At 38.9% G+C, this 27,844-nt stretch overlaps 1 protein-coding gene across 1 annotated transcript in view; it reads left to right on the top strand.

Moving 5' to 3' along the window:
* ap4b1 (adaptor related protein complex 4 subunit beta 1) overlaps positions 1-27,390 on the top strand; it is a 28,744-nt gene extending 1,354 nt beyond the window's left edge. Inside the window, exons 3-11 of the mRNA XM_079802588.1 lie at positions 143-367; positions 2,012-2,142; positions 2,648-2,795; positions 6,486-6,982; positions 14,744-14,827; positions 15,112-15,215; positions 21,679-21,886; positions 22,228-22,500; positions 26,427-27,390. Coding sequence (XP_079658714.1) covers positions 143-367; positions 2,012-2,142; positions 2,648-2,795; positions 6,486-6,982; positions 14,744-14,827; positions 15,112-15,215; positions 21,679-21,886; positions 22,228-22,500; positions 26,427-26,857 — 2,101 coding nt within the window. The 3' untranslated portion in view covers positions 26,858-27,390. The remainder of the gene's footprint in view (positions 1-142; positions 368-2,011; positions 2,143-2,647; positions 2,796-6,485; positions 6,983-14,743; positions 14,828-15,111; positions 15,216-21,678; positions 21,887-22,227; positions 22,501-26,426) is intronic.
* The last annotated feature ends 454 nt before the right edge of the window (positions 27,391-27,844 follow it).

The raw sequence follows: 27,844 nt of genomic DNA, 5'->3' as shown, positions 1-27,844 counted from the left end.
GTGGACTGAGAGCATTTTTAAATGAAAATACAATTTTTTTAAAATTAATTTTTAATGTACTGTAATTAATGTAGATGTAGCCTTGTTGACAAATTATAAAGAGATTTTCTTTGATTTTTCTTTGTTGTTTGTTTTTTTGTAGGCACATGACACAGGGTCTGGATGTCTCTGCTTTATTTATGGACATGGTGAAAGCCAGTGCCACGGTCGATATTGTTCAGAAGAAGCTGGTATATCTGTACATGTGCACCTATGCCAGTGACAAGCCAGACCTGGCACTACTGGCGATAAACACCCTCCGTAAGGATTGTGCTGATCCCAATCCCATGGTGCGCGGGTTGGCCTTGAGGAACATGTGCAACTTCAGGTTTGTATGTCTGGCATCATTTTGTTTTGTCTGCCTAGACACAGAATATCAAGTCATCACCTACTAACAATCACCCAGAACACCACAACAGCCAAGCAATGCCACCGCAATGATCCAGAACAAACACTGCAACAATTAGCCTTGCAACCATCCAGGACACTTTAGAAATCACTTATGAACACCCTAGCAACCACTCAAACACTGCAACAACATCTTACCAACACCATAACAAGCAACACCCTAACAACCATCCAGGACACCTTAGTAATCACTTAGCAACACCCTAGAAAATACCCACACAGCACAACAACATCTTCGCAACATCTCACCTAACAAGAAACACCCTAGCAACCACTCAAACACTGCAACAACATCTTAGCAACACCTTAACAAGCAACACCCTAGAAATCATCCAGGAAACCGTAGCAATCACTTAGCAACACCCTAGAAAATACCCACACAGAACAACAACATCTTCGCAACATCTTACCTAACAAGAAACACCCTAGCAACCACTCAAACTCTGCAACAACATCTTAGCAACACCCTAACAAGCAACACCCTAGAAATCATCCAGGAAACCGTAGCAATCACTTAGCAACACCCTAGAAAATACCCACACAGAACAACAACATCTTCGCAACATCTTACCTAACAAGAAACACCATAGCAACCACTCAAACTCTGCAACAACATCTTCGCAACATCTCACCGAACAAGAAACACCCTAGCAACCATCCAGGACACTTTAGAAATCACTTAGCAACACCCTAACAACCACCCAAGACACCAAAGCAATCACTTAGCAACACCCTATCGACTACTCAGAACACTGCTGTAGCCTAGCAACACCCTAACAACCACCCAAAACACCATAGCAATCACTTAGCAACACCCTATCGACCACTCAGATCACTGCAGTAGCCTAGCAACACCCTAACAACCACCCAGGACACCAAAGCAATCACTTAACAACACCCTATCGACCACTCAGGACACTGCTGTAGCCTAGCAACACCCTAACAACCACCAAAGACAGCATAGCAATCACTTAACAACACCCTATCGACCACTCAGGACACTGCTGTAGCCTAGCAACACCCTAACAACCACCCAAGACAGCATAGCAATCACTTAGCAACACCCTATCGACCACTCAGAACACTGCAGTAGCCTAGCAACACCCTAACAACCAGCCAGGACACCATAGCAATCACTTAACAACACCCTATCGACCACTCAGAACACTGTAGTAGCCTAGCAACACCCTAACAACCACCCAAGACAGCATAGCAATCACTTAGCAACACTCTATCGACCACTCAGAACACTGCAGTAGCCTAGCAACACCCTAACAACCACCCAAGACAGCATAGCAATCACTTAGCAACACTCTATCGACCACTCAGAACACTGCACCCCCACAAGAAACTCTCTGACAACCACCCATAACACAGCATCATGGCTGTGAGATTTGCATGAACTTTCTTCAGAAAATGGAAATCCCTTCACATTGTGCCTAGCAACATCCTGAAGGCGTGTTAAATTCACAATAACGCACAGCCTAAAACTGAATATTTCCTGAATAAATCCTAAGAGACTGTATCCACATGAGATGCTTCCTTTAATCGGCTTGTTTTCCAGAATGCCGGGAATGCCAGAGTACATAGAGCAGCCCATTGTTGCAGGTCTGCGAGACAAGGCCAGTTACGTAAGGAGAGTCGCTGTGCTTGGATGTGCCAAATTGCACCGTCTACAGCCCAACACAGACATAGGTAGAGCCCAGTGATCTGTTTATCTCAATGTCAACAGTAGATAAGAAATATGCTAAACATAATGTGATAACTGTTGCGGTCTTATTGTATTTTGGTTAATAATACATGGGCATAAAATGACATCCTCTGAATGGTTTGCAACACAATGTTCCCTTTAAAGGAATGTTTTTAGCTGCAGTGTCTGTGAAAACTAACAGCATGTCGCACATCCTTGACTGAACGGAACATTTCTTCAACATCACATACTTGTAGACAACCTGTTGGATCGTCAAAAGCAGGGCTAAATTCCAGAAAATCCTCATTTATCTTTGAAACAGAAATAGAATACTGTGGTGTTTCCTGTCTTTCCTGAATGTTCAGTGTGTTTAAAGTGTCAAGGGCTTTGAATAGCCTTTTTATAAGGGTCCAGTTTATGTTTATTACATGATGAATGTACAGTAGAGCATCTGAAGGAAGTCTCTTTGGATATAAGTGTCTGCTTAATGAATACATTTGTGTCTTTTAGATGGCAGTATAGTGAACGAGCTGTACGCTCTTCTGAGGGACCCGGACCCCGTGGTTGTGGTGAACTGTCTTCGTGCCTTGGAGGAAATTCTCAAAGATGAGGGCGGTGTGGTTATTAACAAACCCATTGCTCATCACCTTCTCAAAAGGTGTGCCGTTTTGGACATTACGTTCAATGGATTGTTCATCCAAACAATGTAATCGCAAAAAAGAAGAATGTCAAAAGTCTAGTTTAAAACATGTGAAGCTCTTAAAAAATGTGCTCTTTGTGGTTATTCATAAATATCGGTGACAGTTCAAAAATGGGAAAAAGCACTTCTTGTGTTTTTGGCCCCAAGTTTGCATATTAATCATCTTAATGAGATTCTTTTGGTATCTTCATTTCAAAGGCCCCATATGGTTCAATCCCAGAGATGTGGAGATTTTAATGTGAAAAGAAAAAAGAAAAAAAGTATCAACTGTTTGACAATTGACCCAAATTTGGATTTCGAACGCTAAAACTGTGGACAATTGACTAATTTACTCATGGAGCCGCATTCGGATCTCAATATCTCTGGGATTGAACCATATGGGGCCTTTAAAATAAAGAGATCAAAAGAAAAGTTTGTTAAGAACCAGAATCTAAGAGGACATTAAGATATCGCTAATACTTCTTGAGTTACAGGCATGCAAACTTGGGGTAAAAAAATGCTGACTAACAGCAGACAAACGGTAATCTACCTGTCACTCAAACTTTAAGGCTTTATATAATGTAAACGAAAGAGTTATACAAAAATTCACCCCCCTCACAGTTGACATGAAGGGCAAAATTAGCCGTATAGACCAAAACCACAATTTGACCCAGGCTGTAAACATGTGTTTTTCTGCTGTAAAGTTGGGCATTTTAACATGGGGCTCAATGAGATTCTGCTCCCTTCTGGAGCTTGTCCCTAGCGGCCAGTCGATGAATTGCAGTTTAAGTCACTTTTGTTATGCCCTATTTGAGGGTATAAGGGGGGTGATTCCGGATTCAGCCAAAAACTAAACAAGGGGCCATGGTAACAGGAAACAAGGAGCACATGGCAAACACAAACCAAGACAGAGCCATGTGTCCAAGCACAACACAAACAAAGACAAATTAAACATTGACAAAACAGACAGAGCGGTCAGAGGAGAACCCTGACATTAAGTACTTAAGCGTATTTATTTCAGTTAGTTGCCAAGGCAACATTTCTAATATTAGTTTAAGCTTTTTATGTTAAACTATGGTAAATAATGCCGTTCTTTTGAACTTTCTACTGTTCATCAAAAGAATACAATTTCCACAACAATATTAAGCCAGCAGTTAAATATTATGAAGTTTGTTTTTCCATGTAATATTTATATTTTAGTTTAGTAATTTTTTTTATTTAAAATAAAATATATATAATTTTAAGTATTTTACATCAATACAACAAGAGAAAAAAAAAAGAAAAATACATGCTGCCAATTACTAATGTAATCTGCAATGAACAGGTTCAAAATTACAGAAATTAATACCTGAAATAAAAAAAAGCCTTAAATGAATCGACTATATAACAGGTGTATCTAAATTCTACATATGTGAAAATTAATATATAATAAAGCAAAATATAATAACAAAAATTCAAATTATACAAACATACATTTATTTATTTTATTTCAGCTGTATTTCAATTATTGACAATGGTTTTTAATAGTTTTAGTTATCAATATAAACCACATGACTTTACAACCTGAACTAAAGGGTCCTCTCTTTTTGAGTTTTTTCCTGTTTTTTTTTTTTTAAGTTTTTCAAATGCTAATCATGAATCATGTCATTAGCCGCGTTTCCATTACAGATTTGCACAAAAACGTTTGCGATATAATGATATAAAATATTGCGAAATGACGGCGTTTCCATTAACTGATGTTATTCGACTAAAACTAATTTTTTTCCTCTCATAAGTCATTCCAAAAATTATGCTACGTATGTTGTTAGGTTTATGTATTTCCCAACCACTGCATGCCATTATTTTTAATGGAAAGAGAAAGCACCTTATACATGAGCGGCACATATGAGGTGTTTCTGGGTGTTTCTCTCTCTTATCTGATTCAAGGTCTTGATAAATTGTGGCATTTTATATTCTATTGTATTTTTATGAGTTTAATAAAGAACTCTGTCTCGTCTTCTGTCCAAACATACCATCATAAATAAGGAATGATTGACTTTTACATACGCCAGGTTATTGTGATGCATTGGTGCCACAAACAGAGACGAGCAAAATGTTTGAATTTGATGGTGATAACTCAAAGGCAGTGTTGGGGAAAGTTACTTTGAAAAGTAATGCATTACAATATTGCGTTACTCCCTTAAAAAAATAACTAATTGAGTTACTTAGTTACTTTTTAAGAAAAGTAATGCGTTACGTTACTTTTGCGTTACTTTTTCTCACCTGGGCTGGGCTTGTTTTTTTTTGTGTTTTTTTTTAAAGTGATATTTTTGTGCAACGGTAAAGACCTCTTCATACCAAAATTTAAATAATAAGCCCCAGGCTGAGGTAAAAATGCAAATTCACACATGAACAGTAGAGGGCGCAGCTCTGCTGGGCTGCGATTCTGGATAATGGTAGAATAGGATGCAGGAGGAAAAAGTTTTACCAATAAAAACTAAAAATCTAGTATTTTTCATCATCAAAGGTCAGCAGCAAGACATTGGTAAATTATACATAAAGGTAGATTATGCATAAAAATAGTTGTTTTATTTAACATTTAATTATTGGAGGTTTGCATTGTACTCTGATTTTGCATTTGACTGATTTTAATAATTTTGAAGAGTACAGAATCTTTATTGTGCAAGTGAGATAAATAAATGCTCACATTTAGTCTGGAACTACAATAACCATCATGTTTACACACAACGCCTCAGTACTTATTTTTCTCAACATTGGGGCAGGAGAGCTGTCAGTCAAATTAATGTGAAAAAGTAACTCAGATATTTTGTTGTAAATTTGAAAAGTAATGCGTTACTTTACTAATTACTAGGAAAAAGTAACATTATTACGTAACTCAAGTTACTTGTAATGCGTTACCCCCAACACTGCTTAAAGTTTTTTTTTTTTTTTACCACTTCATTATTTTGGCTTGGAATTTAGTTTGTTGGAAATATAAAAGTGCAAAATAATCTGTTCCCTGAGTCACGGCCTTTGCTGTTATTGTGTACACAAATAAGTGTACACAAATAAAAGTAGACCGTTTACTGTTTATAATTATATCTTGCACTTAGCCTATCTGTATGCCTAAAAAGAACAGAGTATTGTTAGTTGTTTCCGCTGTCATAAAGGAAAAAATACATCAGAAGGTGCAGACGACTTCATCGGACAGAGGGTTAAAGAAAACGTAGCCTATATAGTTTCATAGTTAGGCTATGTTTAAATATTATAATTTTTTAATTTCATATGTTGATATTTGGCTGCACCGGGGTCTGTCATTACTAGGTTAAAGTTACGCCACTGTCCTTATTAGGAGAAAATGTATGTCATTTTAACGACATAAGATATCTTTATTACGACATACTTGAGTGGAAAAATAATTATATGTAGGCCCTATGTAAAAAACTGTTTCCATTACAGTTTTGCGAAATTTTCCTTTTTGGAATTGCCTGAAAAACCACCTCATGCGAGCGTAAAAACTTTTTTGCGACATATGGGAGTTTTTGCGAAATTGACGAGTTTCCATTGGGCGTATTTTCAATTCGCAATTTCAATTTGTGCAATTTGAAGGGTAATGGAAACTCGGCTAGTGACCCATTTAGCAGATTTTCTAATGACTGACTTTGTGTCTGTTTGTGCTTTCTCCTTCAGAATGAAGGACCTGGACAGTTGGGCTCAGAGTGAAGTCCTCACCTTCCTGCTTCGCTACCGGCCTCGTAGCGATGACGAGTTGTTCGACATCCTCAGCATGCTAGACGCCTTCCTCCAAAGCGCTCACGAACATGTGGCAGTTGCCACGCTCCGCCTCTTCCTTCATTTAGCCGCCGCCCACCCTGCAGTGCAGGCCGACGCCCTCCTGCACACGAGCGCCCCCCTGCTGGCCACGTGCGGTGCTGTGTCACGTGAACTTCGTTTCGCTGGGCTCTGTCACGTTCAGCAGGTCATGCGGAGTCAGCCGGGCCTTTTCGCCGCACATTACAAACACTTCTTTTGTGCTTACTCTGAACCGAGTTACATTAAATTTCGCAAGATGGAGATCCTGGTGGAGCTGGTGAACGATGAAAACGTGGCTTTGGTTTTGGAGGAGCTGAGAAGTTACTGCACCGATGTGTCTCCTGAGCTCGCCCAGGCAGCCATTGCCGCTATAGGTAACACATCTGTTTCTCTAAATTACAGAAACTTAATTTCGTGATCAAATGCCGAATTGGCTGTTACAGGCAATTTACACGAGTAGGGTACATTTAATTTAATTTATTTGTGTTAATTTTCTTTGAAACATTTTTTTTTTTTACAAATGATAAAGTTTTTGCCTCAGAAAATGTTGTTTGCCCACTTCCGCGGGTCAAACTAAATTAAACTAAACAAAAAAAATATAACATTTATTAAAACATTAATTGGCTGTTATCAGTGTTGGGGAAAGTTACTTTTAAAAGTAATGTGTTACAATATTGCATTACTCCCTAAAAAAGTAACTATTTGCGTTAGTTACTTTTTATGGAAAGTAATGTGTTTTTTTGCCAGGGCCTTAACCACCATAGACAGAAGTCCCCCTCAATAATTAGAAATGGCCACATTGTCCCCCTCAATATTTGAAATTCTTGCACTGCTCTGCTGCACTCCATTACGCAGCACACTTTATGTGTTGTTAGGATGACAAAAATGTTAAATTTTCTTTAAGACTTCAGCGGTCTAACAGTGCTAGTCAATATCAAAATGATTGAGATGGCCAATCGAATCAAAGTAGGCGGGATTTACTGTTCACAGAATCAGAGCGTGAAATCCAGTGCTGTATGCAGGAATGACAGCTAGTGGTTGAAATGGTTGAAAATTCTAAATATTGTATATATATATATGCCCGGCCTCCTCCTCCTCAGACTCGACCCAATATTATCTGCCTGCAATACCGGAGGCTGCACTTTTAGGACCCGCGCAGTTTCAGGACTGCATTTCTAAGACCCTAGTTTTTTGTGACCGCGCCATCTAGCCAACTGTACTCCAACAGACCTGATTCAAACTTTTTCCACCTTATTTTTTACATAATAACAGGCACGGACATTTTAAAAGTAATTACTTACAGGGTTACCAATGGGTAGGTTTAGGGTAGGGGCTGGTTTGGACAATATATCAATTCAACTTAACCATTGCTAGGGTCCTAGAACTGCGGTCCTGAAAATGCAGCCTCCGGATTTGCAGGCAGATGACTCGACTATGGAGTCAATTGTTGGGGTAACAGCTTAGGACCCAGGACCAGTAGTGAAAAATGAAGACCACGAGTCAGGAGTGTAATTAATTAAAGAAAAATGTACTGAAGAATAGTTTGCAGTTTCATCAGCAGAAGCCAGCTTCAAGTCTCACAAGGAGTTCGTAGGCCGCGCTCCCTCTAACAGCCTACCCGCCTCCGCCTATCGTACATAACATTAGTGAACAGTTAAACTGTTTTCAAGGTCTAGCCACGTCATTACTGCAAGTTGAATGATTCTGATTGGCTCAGAGAAAATGGACAGTCTTGGTAAATTTCCACACATTGTCAGTTAATAAGATTCACGTGTCCATATATCACTTGTTGACGCTGGTCGTTGACGCTGATGTCGTCCACATCCCATACTGATCTGTAACACTGTATACTGCGCACATACACAGATAAACAGTCTCTCCAAGGTTGGAGTTGGTTGAGCTCTGGTCCAAACGAGAGAAAGTTTTCCAAAACATACTGATAACATGCGCTTTTCTCTCAGTGAGAGAGGCAGACAATAGTACAGACCAAATTAAATAAAATAAAATGAAAGACAAATCCATATTTCATCTCTGGAAGCCGGGCTAAATGAGCAATCCCTGTTACTGCATTCCTGTCGAGTTAGAGGTGTGTGATACCTCCAAAATCCAAACACACGACAACATGTTCTGAAATCAAGTGTTTTTGCGCAACATCACACACCACCAGGACAGACCCTCAGTCACCACTCAGAAACCAAATACAAACTTCAGAAAATATAAAGGAAGAAACAATCATGGGTCCTATTAATTTAAGCAAAATCGTAACTGGAAAGAATCATTAAAATCATAATAATTATATAGGAGGATGAATATTGATTAAGGCTTTTATTATAATAAATTTAATTAGGATATATACAATTATATTGAAGCGGTAGTGATTTCAGAATCCACCTTTCAGAATTTTGTGCCATAATTAAACAAACAAATCCAGCATTTAGCAAACAAACACAATCTGCTTTGTAAAAGGAAAATTCAACTCGCAAATAAACAGAAAGCGATGTGCAAATACAAAGGTTAGTTTGAGCGAAAACGCAGAGGAGTAACAAATATATGTATTGTGTTTTGCAAATAATAAATGAGTGAGCGTACATCTTATTTCACAAATAATTACAATCCATCCTACAAATTGCATGTAACCTTTGACCAAATACCAAATCTAGTCCATACAAATTCATTCCTGTCTGTTACAACCTCTCAGCTTAATTTTCTCACAAATGCAGTTCGCACATGCAGGATTCGTATAGTATAAAAACAAATAGTCTTTTTGTTGTTTAATAGTCACTGACAATAGTCTATATCACCAGATGCGTTCTCAGGTACCGAAATTTGGTACCAATTTATTTAATGTGAATCGGTACTCTGTAGTACTGACGTAATTTGGTTGGTGCCCTTAAAAGTACAGAGTTTGGTACCCAACCCTAAAAATTAGTGACATGGCTGAAAACATTTAAGCTAGGTCTAGTTTTTTCTCATTAAAATGCATGCGTCCATCCTCCATACCATTTATCCACTGTAGTGTAACGGGATATAAAAAAATATTTACTTTTATGTAATTTGTACATATAATGGTAACATTTTTGTCGCAGAGAACATTCAAAATAATGTATGGGTGTATAGTGTCTCAATATATTGCAATACAAAAATGCAACAATATGTATTGTGGATTAAAGTTTAGACAGATTTAGGTTTGTATGAGATATTTTAATGTCACATCAAATATGGTAAATCCTGAAGGGCACACATTTGAGCTTCCATTTTTATTAAATATTTTTAATAAATTAAAAATAAAATATATTTTAAGCAGAGCAGGCTATATATTATAAGCAGAATGATGAATATTTATTTTCTGCTCTCACCATTTCCCTTTGCATGGGGGAGAAGGCCTAAGTTCACCTCTGATGCAATATCACATTTAGCACTAGGGTTGGGTATCGTTTGGGTTTTTTTCGATTCCGGTGCCAAACCGATACTTTTAAAACGGTTCCGGTGCCTAAACGGTGCCTGAACCGATACTTTTTTTTTTTTAAAGGCCACCAAACGAGGTGGATGACATTAAATGGCTTTTTATTTATTTATTTATTATTTAAATTGAACCATTTATTAAAAGTTTAATGTATACTTAAATGTATGAATATAAATAAATACAAAACACAATTTACTTATTTACAAATTATAATTGACATATTTACAAATTCACAGTAAAACCTAAGCCACCCAACTACAACAAGCCTAATATAACTCTAAACAGTTACAGTAATAAGAGCAGTAGTCTGTATTCTTGCTCTGCTACAAACCAGCTTCGAGCTTCAGCTTTATTTTGAAATATGATCATATTCTCTGGCTAAATATTTTTGAACGCATCGCCTTAATGTTTCCATGGTGACACGTCATGTTTCTCACATGACACAGCAGCCGCAATAGCGCTGACAGCTCAGCTGTATCGGGTTTATTTCGTTTTTTCTTTTTATTCAAAATATTCACAAACTTCTTAACTGTGTCACGAACTATCTGATGTTCAAATGTGTGAGTGAATGTGTGTTAGTTGATCTATAAAGCGCAATGGGCGGCGCCATGTTAGTTTGCGCCTCAGAATCGGATCTGTCGGATTTAACGTTACAACACTTGAGATCATTCTCGTCTCACGAAATACATGAAAGTAAGTGACCAGTGAACTGGAAGAAGAATAGAGTAAACTATATAGTTACTATATAATGTGCATTTATCTGATGTGAATAAAACACGTAACGTTAGTCAAATTATAACCGTCTGAAAGAATTGTCATTGCCGCTTTCATAGACATCAGTGTGTGTTTTTTGCTAGTACTTATGAACATTTAAATGTCTGAAACCTGAAATAAACATGATGTCGTTGAAAACACTGAATAGTTGTCATGAGTTGTGATGTGACCAGCGCTGAGCGTCTGTCTCTGGCTCAGCCAAAGCGCGAAAGCACGTTTGAATTTTGGCACCGAAATGAGGAACCGAAATCTGCGTTCTGATTCGGTCCGGTACATACCGGTTATATAAGTACCGGTGCCATATTGGAACCGGATTTCGGTACCCAACCCTATTTAGCACTTTATTGAACTGTGTTAAAAGTGTTAAAAGTAATAATTAAAAACTATAGCCTACCATTTGAACTATTTTGGATTTTTTCAAAGTATTGTGGGTGTATTGTTCTGCATTGCAAGATCAGTATTGTGGATCAAACTCATTTGTAAGATGAGTGAATTATTACATGCCTAAAATTTGGAAGTTTTGGAAGAGGAAGTTGCTCAACTGCATTTGTGAGAAAAATCTGTGGGAAAATGCAGTTTTGAGAAAAATCTGCCCGAACTACATTTTTGAGAAAAATCTGTGGGAAAATGCAGTTTTGAGAAAAATCTGCCCGAACTACATTTTTGAGAAAATTAAGCTGAGAGGTTGTAACAGGCAGGAATGCATTTGTATGGACTAGATTTGGTATTTGCTCAAAGGTTACATGCAATTTGGAGGATGGTTTGTATTTATTTGTGAAATATGATGTACGTTCACTCATTTATTATTTGCAAAACACAATACATATATTTGTTACTCCTCTGCGGTTTCGCTCAAACTGACCTTTGTATATTTGCACATCTCTTTCTGTTTGTTTGCGAGTCGAGTTTTCCTTTTGCATAGCAGATTGTGTTTGTTTGCAAAATGCTGAATTTGTTTGTTTAATTATGGCACAAAATTCACTCCATACTCGACGCTCACACGGGTTGCCAGTGCAATGACGCAACAGGAACAAGCCCAATTGACAATGGAAGGCGAGGAGTAAGTTGATGAGTTGATTTATCTGCATTTTAATGTGCTTCTGTTCATAGAGATTTTTAGATGGATGCCGAGGCTTTTTAGGTCGGGTAGAATCTGCGATCTCTGACCCAGTTTTTTCGCTGGTTTCCATGGCAGCAATACACTCTGTTTTTTGCCGTTTTTGGGCAGATTTTCTCAAAAATGCAGTTGAACAACTTCCTCTTCCAAAACAGCAGATTTTAGGCATGTAATGATTCACTCATCTCACAATTAAGTTTGATACACAATACTGATCTTGCAATACAGTACAATACACACACAATACTTTGAAAAAATCCAAAATAGTTATCGCACAGACCAAAACAAAAACACATTCCCACACAGAACACACATCTCAAAGTAGAATAACTGACTGTTGCTTTGTTTTTCAGAGAAACGAGTATGTGAACTCAGCATGTTTCCTAAATATCTGTAAACATATTTTGGTATTTCTATGCTTTAGGACAGTCCAAAACTTACATACAGCACCTTTAATGTTGAAAGAGAGTGAGGTAATGCAAACTACTCAACTTTTTTTCTGAAATATTTTTATGAATTGAATTTTAATTGAATTACCTAATCATTTTATAATTACTAGACATCGTGTAATAATGGAAATAATTGGAAATCATGCAACATACAGTACATTTAATTTCACCTATTATAACTTTTATGTGGTTTTGGTGGCATGGCTGTTTCCTTATTAAGGTCCAGAAATTCAGGTTTTTCGTCAGGTGTATGATGTTCTTTTTTTAATATGATGTCGTTACGTTGCTGTCTACATCTGATCTTTCCAATGAACACAATAACGTGCAGTAATCCTTAATCCAGATATTTTAATCAATTCCACAAAATCATTTGAAGAACCAAATCAGCCAGAGATCAGTTATCACGATCAGAAGATCTGGCATCTGTCAAATCATCTCCGATGTATTAAGCGAGGTGCGAAGAACGGTCCCCTGGGGCCTTGTTCAAAAGTCATCTGATCGGATTTCGGATATCGGACTGGATCAAATCTTGAAAATGGGTTGTTCAGAAGAAAAACAGGATTGTGAAATCAGATTAGATCACACAATCCAATCTTGGTTTTGATATGGATCAAATCAGCAGTTTGTGTTGATAAGATTGGGATACCTTTGATCCAAAAAAATCTGGATTATACTGATCCCCAGCCGCATGGGGGGATTTCAGGAGGAACAAAAATGTAATAAAACTTTAAAACCGGTCAACAATACAACATTTGTATCATGTAATATGCACACACATGTATTATTTTGCTCTTCATTAGTTTAACTTTATATCTTAAACTTACTTAAAAGTAATAAATCAGAAGTAGACATCAGTCTAACTATTAAACCTTTCGGTAACCTACAGTAAAGTAAAAAAAGAGATTTTGGCGCCATAAAATAATCCCCAAACAGCTGTAAATGTGTTGTTGACGTGACATGGCATTTTCACTGTCACACAAGATAACAAAATGAATATAATTAGTATTGTCATCATTTGAAATGCAGTAAATGGTTGAACATTTCTTTGTTTTACCTGTTGATATAAAAACGGTTTAGATTGTTCTCATTTTTGAGCCAAATCTCAAATGGTTCATGGTTCAGTAAGTTACAACTTTAATAAATGAAAAAGAAAAGCATAAAATACCTCAGGCATAATTTTACAAGTGTCTATTTTAGTAAAGGACATCCAAATATGATCCATCTATTTCTAAAAGTGTATGAACTTGATACATTTTGTCAGTGAAAACCATGTCCTCCAGTGTGACACCATATCCTGACCTTTAATTCGTTTGAAGGACCCCATTCAAGGTCATGTTACTGAAGCCCATGATGTGCGCATGGTAAGATTTAGTCTCAGTGTTCAAAGATTTAACTTTTTTGGAACCACTATAAATGTGTCACACCATAGGACACATTTCAGTAAAAATGTTCAAAAAAAACAGTAAAAGATTTGACAAAGTTAGTGCCCCCTTATATTTTCTCAAACGTCAGACTTCACACTACAGAACAATATGCATTTTGTTTTTTCTTCAAAAGTGGTGTTTTACAAAAATAATTTTTTGTCAACTACCCAAATATCAAACAAAAATATAACATTTAAAGTGTTTTTTTCACTGTTTGTAAACTACATTGGCACAGTCATAAGATATGAACCGAGACAAAGTTACGTTTTGCATAACTTTTCTGACAGATACAAAAGCTCCTCATATTTTTTCCATCTCCATGTCCCTTTAGGGGCTCCGTAGAGCACTAGTTTTCATAAAAAAAAAAAAAAAAAGTGTGTATTTGGATCAGGGTGAGATGTAAGATGGGTAACCTGATCCTGGATAGCAACATGGGATTTCCAGATCCAGATCATTTTGATCCAGATTAAACTTTTTGAACAATTTGCCCCTGGTTTCACAAACAGGGATTAGATTAAGCCAGAATAGCTTTTATAAACATGCCTTTGGATAAAAACATTACTGGTGTGCATCTTGAGACAAAGCAATGGCAAAACATATTTTAAGATATGCATGTGCAAAATTGCATTCAGTTAAAACAGCTCAAACATACATTTTATCTTAAGCCTTGTCTGTGAAACCGGGGGAATGAACAAAGGAAAACTCAGGGCTTATATCCATGTGGAGAAATCAAGGAGAACAGAAACAGGCGTGATGAACCAATTAACAACCCAGAGCATACATGCATATCTCGTGTCCTGTAATATAAATCATTGTTGAATTATTGATCATGTCAACTTTTTGCTAAAATTACGATCACTGTTACGTCTAAATGTATTATATTACGTTAAAATGTTGCTCTTTTCTAGGTCGGATTGCACGGACGTACAGTGAAAAGTGTCTGGATATCCTGACTGGGCTGCTGGCATTGAAACAAGATCACATCACGTCAGGTATGAGAGAAAGCTGAGCCACACCTGTGCACGCTTCTGGGGTTTTATATCTTGTAGTTAATGAGTAAAGGAGATGGTTTACCTAAGGGGGGGGGGTTTCCACCCTAAAGGATGTATTGTGATGTTAACACTGTTTGCTTTCCACAAACCTTTTAGCAGGCGCTTTCTCCAGCCTGGATAAAAGCTTTGTTTGCTAACAGGCACTATCAGTTCACAGAATCAACCCTTTCTCCTGTCGTACATCTAATCTGTCGCTTTCTGCTTCCCTGTGTGTCTCTGTTTAGCCGTGATCCAGACGTTCAGGGATTTGGTGTGGTTCTGTCCTCAGAGTACAGCCGCTGTTTGTCAGACCGTTGAGGCATGTGTTGACAGTCCCCAAGATAGTGAGGTGAGATCATTCACATGCTTTCTATTTTGATCAGACACAACAGGCTGAGCACTTTTTGCTGCTTTTCCTTTACAATCCCATCCAACTCATCCATAGCAAAATGGGGAAAATGCTAGCTTTGTAAAGAGAAATACACTCACCTAAAGGATTATTAGGAACACATACTAATACTGTGTTTGACCCCCTTTCGCCTTCAGAACTGCCTTAATTCTATGTGGCATTGATTCAACAAGGTGCTGAAAGCATTCTTTAGAAATGTTGGCCCATATTGATAGGATAGCATCTTGCAGTTGATGGAGATTTGTGGGATGCACATCCAGGGCACGAAGCTCCCATTCCACCACATCCCAAAGATGCTCTATTGGGTTGAGATCTGGTGACTGTGGGGGCCATTTTAGTACAGTGAACTCATTGTCATGTTCAAGAAACCAATTTGAAATGATTGGAGCTTTGTGACGGTGCATTATCCTGCTGGAAGTAGCCATCAGAGGATGGGTACATGGTGGTCATAAAGGGATGGACATGGTCAGAAACAATGCTCAGGTAGGCTGTGGCATTTAAACGATGCCCAATTGGCACTAAGGGGCCTAAAGTGTGCCAAGAAAACATCCCCCACACCATTACACCACCACCACCAGCCTGCACAGTGGTAACAAGGCATGATGGATCCATGTTCTCATTCTGCTTACGCCAAATTCTGACTCTACCATCTGAATGTCTCAACAGAAATCGAGACTCATCAGACCAGGCAACATTTTTCCAGCCTTCAACTGTCCAATTTTAGTGAGCTCGTGCAAATTGTAGCTTCTTTTTCTTATTTGTAGTGGAGATGAGTGGTACCCGGTGGGGTCTTCTGCTGTTGTAGCTCATCCGCCTCAAGGTTGTGCGTGTTGTGGCTTCACAAATGCTTTGCTGCATACCTCGGTTGTAACGAGTGGTTATTTCAGTCAAAGTTGCTCTTCTATCAGCTTGAATCAGTCGGCCCATTCTCCTCTGACCTCTAGCATCAACAAGGCATTTTCGCCCACAGGACTGCCGCATACTGGATGTTTTTCCCTTTTCACACCATTCTTTGTAAACCCTAGAAATGGTTTTACATGAAAATCCCAGTAACTGAGCAGATTGTGAAATACTCAGACCGGCCCGTCTGGCACCAACAACCATGCCACGCTCAAAATTGCTTAAATCACCTTTCTTTCCCATTCTGACATTCAGTTTGGAGTTCAGGAGATTGTCTTGACCAGGACCACACCCCTAAATGCATTGAAGCAACTGCCATGTGATTGGTTGATTAGATAATTGCGTTAATGAGAAATTGAACAGGTGTTCCTAATAATCCTTTAGGTGAGTGTACATACATTGGCAATTTATATTTGTCTGCTAATATAATTTCATAGCCTGGATGCCAGCCGAACTTATCCCCGCCCACAATTTTTGAGGTCGGGAAGTTCGGTCTGGACTTGATCCGTTGTGGAGCAACTATGCTGGAACCAGAGCTGTTTGGACCAATCAAATTGTCAGGGCGGGCTTTATACGATGATGGACAGATGATCCATAGTAACGTCATCATCCACGGCACCAAAGAGCGCTTGGGTTGAATTTGTTCTAATCCTAAACGGAGAACTTATTCGTATATGCATCCACCTTCACTGTTTCTCTCAAAAATGATGATCGTAGTGCTGGGCGGTATGACCAAAATGTATATCACAGTATTTTTCTAAATGATATCGGTTTTGCAGTATTTTCCCCCTATGCATGACCAGGTGTTAACCACATTTTCTAATTGAGAGAGGAAATACTGCAGGAGTTTTACTGTCATGATGAGTGAATATTGTTGAAAAATTCCACACTAGAGTTAATACACGCTCATTACAGACACCTGTATATATATAGGCCTCGCTCCGGTCTATATGTGCTATATGATCCATGTGGAGAACGTTGTTAATCTCATCAGAAACCGCTCTCTGTTGCGCGCCACGTGTAGTTTGAATTCTCCGTTGTAATCAAGGGCTGAATCCGAAATCTCCCCCTATAACCTCAAATAGGGCATTATTTGAGGGGACAGCCATTTGTAGTGGTGAACGAAACCATAGTGGACATTATTGAGTGCACTCATTCAATCCCACATTGCACCACAATAACGAGTGTACAGACCATGTACACACAATGGCTGTCCGAATTCACTCACTCGTTTTCATTATAAGTAGATAATGAAGGGAATAGTGAATGAGGCTTTAGGGGGCGATTTCGGAATCAGCCATAGGCTGTAATGCAATCTCAGCTGTGTTCTCACAACAGTGCAACAGTGAAACGGGACCCCTCTCAAACAATGACGCGCTGCGCCACTTTCCGAACGTTGTTTAAGTGACATACACTATTATTGCGGTATAATTAAAATTCATATCATAACAAAAATAAATGAACCCGTATACCGCCCAGCACTAGATGATCGTGTTGGTAAGTACTCCGTTTATCTTCCTCTTCTACTGTTCTGTTGACAACTATGCGTCGCTCAACATACGTCACTTACTCCGTTGCTCTGATTGGTTGTAGCTCTATCCAATTGAGTGCAGAGGCATTTTCCTTCTTGGTTCGGTTAAAACACGCCCCATAATCACAGCCCAATGGAGCAGTATCAGACTCATATTCTGACTAGAATTGAGTATGACGACATCAGGCTAATAACTTCAAGCATAAGCTCATGAGAAACACAAATTTAGTCAAGTGGGTCCAAATCTTTCAAGCTGACGAATCTTGGGTCACCGTAAGATTTAAGGGACCCTAAAAATTATGTTCTGGGACAATTCAAAAGTTTGGGGTCAGTTAGATTTTTTTTCTTCTTTCTATTCATCAAAGAATACTGAGAAAAAAGTAGTAGTTTCCACAAAAATATGAAGCATCACAACTGTTTTCAACATTGATAATAATAAGTAATGTTTCTTGATCATCAAATCATCATATTAGCATGATTTCTGAAGGATCATGTGAAACTGAAGACTGGAGTAATGATGCTGAAAATTCAGCTTTGATCACAGGAATAAAATACATTTACAATAGAAAACATAGAAGAATAAAATCTTTGATCAAATAAATGCAGCCTTCACACCTGCAAACTTGTCGCTTTTCGGTGACAATCGCCGTTTTCTTTGTCAATTGGGTCATTTACGTGAATCGCGTAGAACCGGAGAGTTTTTTTTTTTTTTTTTGCCGTTTTGACGCTCTATGTGGCGTGACTGATCACAGTTCAAGAGGCCGCCCGACGCGCACGTGCGTGAACGCGATCATCTGTGAAGGCGATCGATCATCTCTTCCTAAAGTATAAACATGAATGAACATCTGAAGGTATGCTGAGGATACATTACAACTTGATGTCATGTATATATGTTGTGTAATCGCTAAATCAGTGTTTCAATGGCGGAAAGACGTCAATATAGCTGCTTGTAAACTAAACAATGTCATGTAACGTTAGCATCATTTACCTCAGGCAGTCATTCAGTGTCCACAGAATTATATTCACTAGAGAAATCAACTCTTTCACTAAATATATGCTCTATATTAGCCTATATATTCATTATATTCTACTGAACCTGTTAGGGATGTCTTGATTATTTCATGCATGTTAAATAAACTTGTCATGAAAATGACAGTCACTGTGTATAAATTATTATATTTCAACAACGAATTGGAGAAAAAACTATTTTATAATTAGATTTAGAAGTTAATGCAAAATCTGCCTTATGTGAAGTTTACATGTTTGCATACAATGTGTTATTTGAGTGTTGATTATTATACCTAAAAATAAATAACAACTGAATTTAGGCTAATAGTTTGGGCTCTGTTGGTTAACCTTTAATATTAATGTACAAGTAAGGGCTCCCTATATAATTTACAGAAATAGTATCTTCAATAAACTTTTAGATATAATTTAATTCATTCAAGGACAGACATGTTTTTTCTTCTTCAGTAAAACACTGTTAAATATAAAAATAAATAAAAAGCAATTTTGTAAAACTGCTGTACCGAACTCGTACCGAACCGTGATTTCAAAACCGAGGTACCGAACCGTCAGTTTTGTGTACCGTTACAGCCCTAATGTCAGTCTTTTATTTTTTATTTGTGTCATGCATCACAACACTTCCTTGAGTTCCAGGCATTTTCGTGTTGTAAATAAAATCATTTTACAATTTTAAACGTGTCATTCTCTTTCACGCTCAGAAATTTGTCATTTGCATATTAAAATCACAAAAAAATTGAGCCGGGGGCCCGCGACACTGTCACCTTTTTTACTCTGAGGAGTTTGCAGGTCTGAGCCTTGGTGAGCAAAAGAGACTTCTTTCAAAAAAATTTACAAAACCCAAACTTTTGAACAGTAGTGTATGTATTGTTGAACATATGATAAACATGTCAACAGTTTTGCATCTTAAATGTGATTTATACGTTATTCTAACATGATAGTACTATATTCTTTCTCCCTGAATTATAAATTACCGTTTATCCCTCATATAAAGATTTTAAAATATTGATAGTATAAAGAGATTTTAAAGGGTTTAATTATGCTATGTTGGGAGCAGAAAGCTCAGTTTTGCTAAACACTGATTCGATCACATCTGAACTATGGAAGCATAGTTTATGACCCATTAAAACCACACATCCGGCTTTTAGACTCTGTACATCATCAAGGCGTATGTCTGGCACAAGAGGCCTTCAGAAAATCACCCATTCAAGGTCTGTTTAATGTACTTCTCTGGAGAACAGATGGCTCAAATTAGTTAAAAGCTAAGGACCAACAAGCCTTCTGAATATTCATTTTAAACTCGACATGAAACGGAAGTTGTGATAGTTTTTTCTTCCCTTATTGTGACATACACCGATCAGGCATAACATTATGAAGTGAATAACACTGATTAGTGGGTGGGATATATTAGGCAGCAAGTGAACATTTTGTCCTCAAAGTTGATGTGGTAGAAGCAGAAAAAATGGGCAAGCGTAAGGATTTGAGTTTGACAAGGGCCAAATTGTGATGGCTAGATGACTGGGTCAGAGCATCTTCAAAACTGCAGCTCTTGTGGGCTGTTCCCGGTCTGCAGTGGTCAGTGTCTATCAAAAGTGCTCCAAGGAAGGAACAGTGGAGAACCAGCGACAGGGTCATGGGCGGCCGAGGCTCATTGATGCACGTGGGGAGCGAAGGCTGGCCCGTGTGGTCTGATCAAACAGACGAGCTACTGGAGCTCAAATTGCTCAGGAAGTTAATGCTGGTTCTGATAGAAAGGTGTCAGAATACACAGAGCATCTCAGTTTGTTGTGTATGGGGCGGCATAGCCGCTGACCAGTCAGGGTGCCCATGCTGACCCCTGTCCACCGCCGAAAGCACCAACAGTGGCACCTGAGCATCAGAACTGGACGGAGCAATGGAAGAAGGTGGCCTGGTCTGATGAATCACGTTTTCTTTTACATCTCGTGGATGGCTGTGTGTCTGTGCGCCACTTACCTGGGGAACTCATAGCACCAGGTGCACTATGGGAAGATGGCAAGCCGGCGGAGGCAGTGATGCTTTGGGCAATGTTCTGCTGGGAAACCTTGGGTCCTGCCATCCATGTGGATATTACTTTGACACATACCACCTACCTAAGCATTGCTGAGACCATGTACAGCCTTTCATGGAAACGGTATTCCCTGGTGGCTGTGGCTCTTTCAGCAGATAATGTGCCTGCCACAAAGGGGGACCAACACAATATTAGGAATGTTATGCTAGATCGGTGTATATCTGAGTGAAACGGATGAACAAATGTAGGGTGGGACTTGATTTTGTCCATGGGGAATGAATTAGATGGTTGTGTATTGATTGTGAAACAAGTTAGCATTTTAGCACTTCCGTTTCCATTGTCCCAAAGTCAATGTTTTTTTTTAAACGACTTTTGGTTAAATGGCTGAAATAAGGTTTGTGGTGAACACAAGCTCAAGACACTTTCACGTTTTATTCTATGGCATAAAATACATCAGTATTACCACACTCGCAATTTTTTTAACTTGTTAAATGTCTTGAAAAAGGCGGTTGCTAACAAGTGGCTAAATGGGACTACAGAGGCTGTCGGGGAGATTAAACATCATCGACCGAACAGGTAAACTCAGTCCGCTTTTACAGCCTTGTTGAGCTAATAATTGCGCCCTTACAAACTATTCCAACTCAAACTTGCAGGGATTTTTTTTAATTTAACAAAGAATGATAGTGTTGTCTGAAGCTTAATGGTGGTGAAGTTGTGACCGTGGTGTAGTTCGTTTATAGCCTACGTTTAGCCAACTATCTGCCGACTGTGTTCCATAAAAATGAAGAATTGTCCATTTGATTTCATGGTGACTTTAACAGCTGATCTAAACATCCTGAAATAAAAAATGTCATAGTTTTCATTACATGTATGTGTCTGACCTATCAGAGAAGATAAAATCCTTTGGTCGTTTTTCACAGGGGAAACAGGCTCTATTGTGGCTTCTGGGAGAACATGGCGAGCAGATCAGTAGCGCCCCTTATGTTATGGAGGGCTACATAGACGGGCTAAAGACAGAGCTGTCCTCGGCAGTGAAGATGGAGCTGCTGAGCGCCTCAGTGAAGATGTTCCTGTGCCGTCCTGCTGAGACACAAGACATGCTGGGCCGTCTTTTACATTACTGTATCGGTGTGTAAAGCATGTTTACAGATCATGTAGTCAAGTCATACAAAACTAGTCATGTTCCTCCAGCTGAACACAAAAACTTTTGACTGTAGAAATAATTATAATCTCTCACTCAGTTAAAAGAATGTTTTCTATTGTAATATATTGTCAAATGTAATTCATTCCAAAGCTGAAAGCATCATTTCTCCAGTCTTCAGTGTCAAATAATCCTTCAGAAATCATTCATTCTAATATGATTTGATGATCAAGAAACATTTCTTACTATGATCAATTTTATTTCCTTTGGCACATCAAGAGCTTCTAACTTCTGTGATTCACTTCCAATATTTTTTGTCCATTCCCAGAGGAAGAGAGCGACATGTGTGTGCGTGACCGGGCTTTGCTGTACTACAGACTTCTTCAGCGTGGAGTTAAAGAGACAAGGGAATTTGTAACGGGACCCAAATCCGATCCGTTCATGAGCATTCTCACTGGCCGGCAAGAGGAGCCCATTAGTCTGTGGGCCTCTACCTTCAACACACTGGGTCCGCTGTCTGCACGGGATTTATGCCTTCAAACTGCTGTCATATCAGCCTCTGAGCAGCCGTCCAGCAGTGCAGAGAAGGAGCTGTTGCCAGGTAAAGCAGACATCATTTTGTGTGATTTCTGTATTTATTTTTCTTTATTAGGGGCCAAGCACCGAAGGAAATCGTTAGCGTTCTTATTATTCTTCTTCTTCCGTTTCTTCTTCCGCCATTGGCGTCTATGGCAGTCCATAGAACCGCTTGCGGGAAAGTTATGAAATTTGGCACACTGTCACTATAGCAAATTTTGAGTCTCTAACTCAATCCCTCTAGCGCCACCACCTGTCCAAAGTTGCACTCATGTTTATGCTAATAACTTTTGAACCCAAAGGACAATTTTTTTCCCCTCTGATTCCTTGGCTCAAGACGTTTCAAATGCACCCTGTGACGCCATTGAATATTTTCCCGCCATTTTTAATTAACCAAATTTTTAAATTTTTAAAAATTAAACTCCTCCTAGGCCGTTGCTCTGATTTTCACAAAACTTTTACCAGATCATCTCCAGACCATGCTAACAAAAAGTTATGGAATTCAAGTTGATTCGTCAAATCGTTTTCGATAAAAGCGCTAACAAATTTTACATAGTGGTTGCGAAAACACACTTAAGGCTGTATCTCCGCAATGCTTTATCATATTCAAACCAATCTTGGTACTTGTCATCACAAGCATGACCTGACGCAACATGCAGCGTTTCGGCACAGCACCACCTACTGGTCCGGAGATATGAAAATGTTTTGCTTATAACTTCTGAACCGTTTGTCAAAAAATCATAAAAGTGGTCTCGTTTGATTCAGGACAACATGCCTGATATCCAATTTTAACATATCGGCCATTTTGTCTCTCGGCCGTTTTGAATTATGTGCTAAAATGCTGTATTTTATGAACACATGAACGGATTGTTATGAAATTTGGTATGGGTCTTCAGCTCGATGCCTTGAAAGAGCCTGAGAAGTTTTGAAACAATGCCACCTAGTGGATCATTTTTTTCTCAAATGCTTATAACTTTGGGTGGGGTTGACTTATTTTCATGGGAGTAACTTTTTTTGTCTCCTGAATCCTTGCCGAGTCCAACGATACCAGACTTGCCAGGTTTCAGTGTATGGTTTGTGCAGCGTTGTAATTTAGCGCTTACAAAACATTAGCTGATATCTTCAAAACTGCTAGTCCGATCGAGACGAAACCAGCGCCAGTAGTTCAGAAACATAGGACGATAGCTTTACTTTAATGCCCAAATGTCAAAATATTGATAGTAAGGGGCAGTAAAATCCAATCAAAGTCAGGTGTCAGCCATTTTTTACGTGTTTTCCATATTAATGTCTATAACCCCAAAACGAAATTAGATATTTTCACCAAAATTGACACACACATGTATGGACTCACTTGAGGACACAAATTTTTTTAGGATTGTGCCTCTTGGTGGCACTATAATAGAACAAAACATGAAATTCCCATAGACTACAATGCATTTTTCAGCCTTTTTGCCTAAAATCACATTAAAATGTGTTTAATTGCTCATTGCTGCCGTTGATCTGACACTCCCAGCCATTTTGGCTTGTCTTGACTTGAATTGCTATTATCATCAATTTAAATATTTAATTTTTTAAAGAGGACCTATTATGCTTTTTTACATTTACAACTTTCTTTAGTGTGTAAATGTTAATGTTTGAGCATGAGAAAGCTGTGCAAAGTTCCAAAGCACTAAGTCCACTCCCAAGGCAGTTATTCTTTTGAAACTCCCTGAAACGCCTTGATTATAATCTTGATATGCCAGCAGCCATATCACCCTGTAGCCCAAGACTGGTTTCCCACTGAAGCTAAGCAGGGCTGAGCCTGGTCAGTACCTGGATGGGAGACCAACTGGGAAAACTAGGTTGCTGCTGGTAGAGGTGTTAGTGAGACCACTAGGGGGCGCTCACCCTGTGGTCTGTGTGGGTCCTAACGCCCCAGTATAGTGATGGGGACACTATACTGTAACAAGCACCATCTTTCGGATGAGACGTTAAACCGAGGTCCTGACTCTCTGTGGTCATTAAAAATCCCAGGATGTCCTTCGATAAAGAGTAGGGGTGTAACCCCGGCATCCTGGCCAAATTTGCCCATTGGCCTCCTAATCATCCCCATATATATATATATATATATATATATATATATACGACTGGTATCATCCCTCAGTCTCCTCTCCACCAATCAGCTGGTGTGTGGTGGGTGTACTGGCGCAATATGGCTGCCGTCGCATCATCCAGGTGGATGCTGCACATCGGTGGTGGTTGAGGAGATTCCCCCCTTCTATGCAAAAGCGCTTTGAGTGAGTGCCTAGAAAAGCACTATATAAATGTAATAAGTTATTATTATTATTATTATTATTATTATTATTATTCCAGGAACAAACATGTCACAATATTCCTCATTTAAATAATTCCCACCCAAGGCATACGCAGAATAAAGGGGTGTGGCCTAGTTGAGTTAGTTAGTAGTGTGTTAGTCTCGTGTAGTCAGACCATCAGATATACGGCAGAAGGTCTGGACTCCATCGCTGCTTTCATTGGCCAAGGACCGCCCAAGAGGATGTTTGACTGACATGTAACGCAACCAGAGTTTGTTTTGTTCCACGTCGTGTTTAGGGGCGTGAAAATGTAAAGCCGATGTCCCTGCAATAACAGATCGGCGTGCATCTATAAATTATTAATTCAAGAACGATGTGCAAGTTTACTGCAACAATGGAGCCGCAAACTTCACATATTCGAAAATCCAGCGTTAAGTTGATTCTGGTAAGTTCTCATTGTCGTTGTATAAACACAGCGCCGTTCTTCTTCCACGAGGGAGTTGGGAGTCGTTTGTTTCCAGGGGGACCGTTAAAGAATACAACACACACGTCTCGCGGACATCCTGTAGAATTCATCGGATGACGACTTCGAAACTCCTGAAGTGTTTCCAGATAAGTGTGCCATATGCATCAGACGTTCAGCCAATGGTCAGTGGGCGTGACGTCTGAGGCTGAGACTAGTAGTGTGTTGAAACCAAGCACACGTCCTGAAAAGGGAAGCCGAAGCGTCTCGGTCGCCCCCAGGTGGCTGGTCCCAGTATAGCTCATAAACCCCGCCCCCTCCATGTATTCTAATGCGACGCGAGACAAACGTACACTTCAAATAAATTTTTCCCAAAGATGGTTTTGTCATTTTAGGTCGTTTTTATCACGCTGATCTAAGTTCAAGTGTTTGTTTTTTAAAATAAGTTTTAATGTGTGACGGCATGATTGGCAGCTTCTCTCAACGAAGTTGTCACTGAGGCACCAACAGACTTTTTTCTGGATTTTTGGAAGGAAATTGGAGCTTTAGCTTTAATTTCTCCATTTCCATAACTGTTTTTCACAACGACATAATGAGTTGTTCTGCAGTAAACTGTACTAACAGATACTGCGGAAGTGTGGTTTTGATATTGCGGCTCTACTTCCTGCTCTCTACTACGTAGACTAAGGTCCCAAATCATTGCAGGATGTCAGCGCCACATTCAGACATTGGCGGCTTCACTTTTCTACAATGAAAGTTAGTTAGACTGTTTTTTTTTACAGTCTATGGTTGAAACTCACAATTATGGCAAGGGGCGGGACATTTCCCAAACACGTTCAAAGTAAATGATCAATCACAACACACTAGTCCAGCTGACCAATCAGAGCACATTGTGCTTTTCAGAAGGAGGGGCTTCATAGAGACTAAACTAAACAGAGCGTTACTGACAGACTGGGAAGAGAAGTTGCAACTGTCAAATATGGGAAACATTGTTTTTTGAACATTCAAGCATGGAAACCTGTTGTAGTAGAGCCCAAAAACAAAATTAAGAGCATAAGGGGATAATATTGCCTCTTTAATTTTAGTTATTTTAATTAAATAATTGTTTACATTATTTTAATATAATTAAATGATAATATTTTACATGTAATTTATATAACTGTCTTGCCCTACCTCTGTTTCTCTGAATAACAGGAAGTAAAGATGTAACCCTCTCCAGCCCAAATGACACAGAAGAGGAGATCAGTCTATCTCTGGGTCCTCCTCTATCCCATGAGACCTTTGAGAAAATGTGGCTGGACTTGGAGATTCTCCACAGGCAAACTCTGGGTTTCCCTCGACCCCAAACCGCTCCAGATACTTTACAGGCTGCCTTACAGCTGGTGAAGATCCAGACTCTGGCCTTCACACCGGGCGACAGTGTGCCTTGGAAGGCCTACCTTTACACCAGGGGCACTGGGACCCTGATCCTCGCTGAACTGTTGCAGGAAGACCCAGAGACCCCTGGCAGCGAAGGAAGCTTGGTGGTGTCTGTCAAACAGCAGCCCGGAAACCAACACACCATTAGAGGTTTTGTTTCAATAATCAAGAGTGTTTTGCAGACTCTTAATGTTGATCGTTTATGAAAACTATTGAACTATTACCACTTTGAGGACAATGTACAGTATACAGTATCTAAGCAGTATCTTCTGCACAAATCATCTAATGGTCTTTCTAAACAAACAAACAAAAAAACTACAATAAAATAGTAATATGCTGCTGGAATCTACAGACAATTATTTTAGCACTACACACATTCTCAGTCAGCACACATATGGTGAATTAAACCAAACATGTCTCTTTGGAGATATGAGGAACCTCATAAAATAACTGAATTATTTAGGTTGGTTCCCAAGCAGAACTGTATACATAGTATTTTGTGTGTTACCACAGACAAGTCAAACATTATAAATATGTGTTATTCTTATCTAGCTCCTAGTTACACAATGTTATCTCTATCTCAGGTTATAATATCTCTTGCCGACAAAGCAATGTGTACTGTAACATTTATGTTTTTAGTTTATATATATTAGCACTACCAATTTTTTGAAAATCTGTGGGTCATTATATAAAACGGGTGCCTTTTGTGTCCGGCATTAATAAATATACTATATACTGTATATGTGTGTGTGTGTGTGTGTGTACTGTTGTATTTTTATAGCGCTGTAACTCCCTAATACTCTACACCTGATAAGCCCTTTATCTTATGTATTAATAAGAGGGCGATCTCACCTGCTTCCTGGGCATATCAGACGTGGTATCAAAGGTCCCCGGCGGTGACCTGAGCTCACTCAGCGTCGGATTCTGTTGCACTAGACAGGTTACTAATATTCTTTTCAATATATATATATTCTATTGATTTATCATGGATAAATATACAATACTTAGAAAATAGGAAAAATGAATACTCTGAATCAGGTCAAAGATTAAAGGGGTGGTAAAACACATTCTTTTGAAGGCTTGATTGTGTTTGTGGGGTGGACTGTAACATGTGTTCATGCTTCGTTTTAAAAAAATATTGCATTATTTTTCATATATTTGACCTTTATTCTACACTGCTCTGTCCCTCCTTG

This window comes from Gobio gobio (assembly GCF_949357685.1).
Source record: "Gobio gobio genome assembly, chromosome: 21".
Taxonomy (NCBI): domain Eukaryota; kingdom Metazoa; phylum Chordata; class Actinopteri; order Cypriniformes; family Gobionidae; genus Gobio; species Gobio gobio.
Note: the sequence above shows the minus strand (reverse complement) of the source record. Positions and strands in the feature narration are given on the sequence as shown.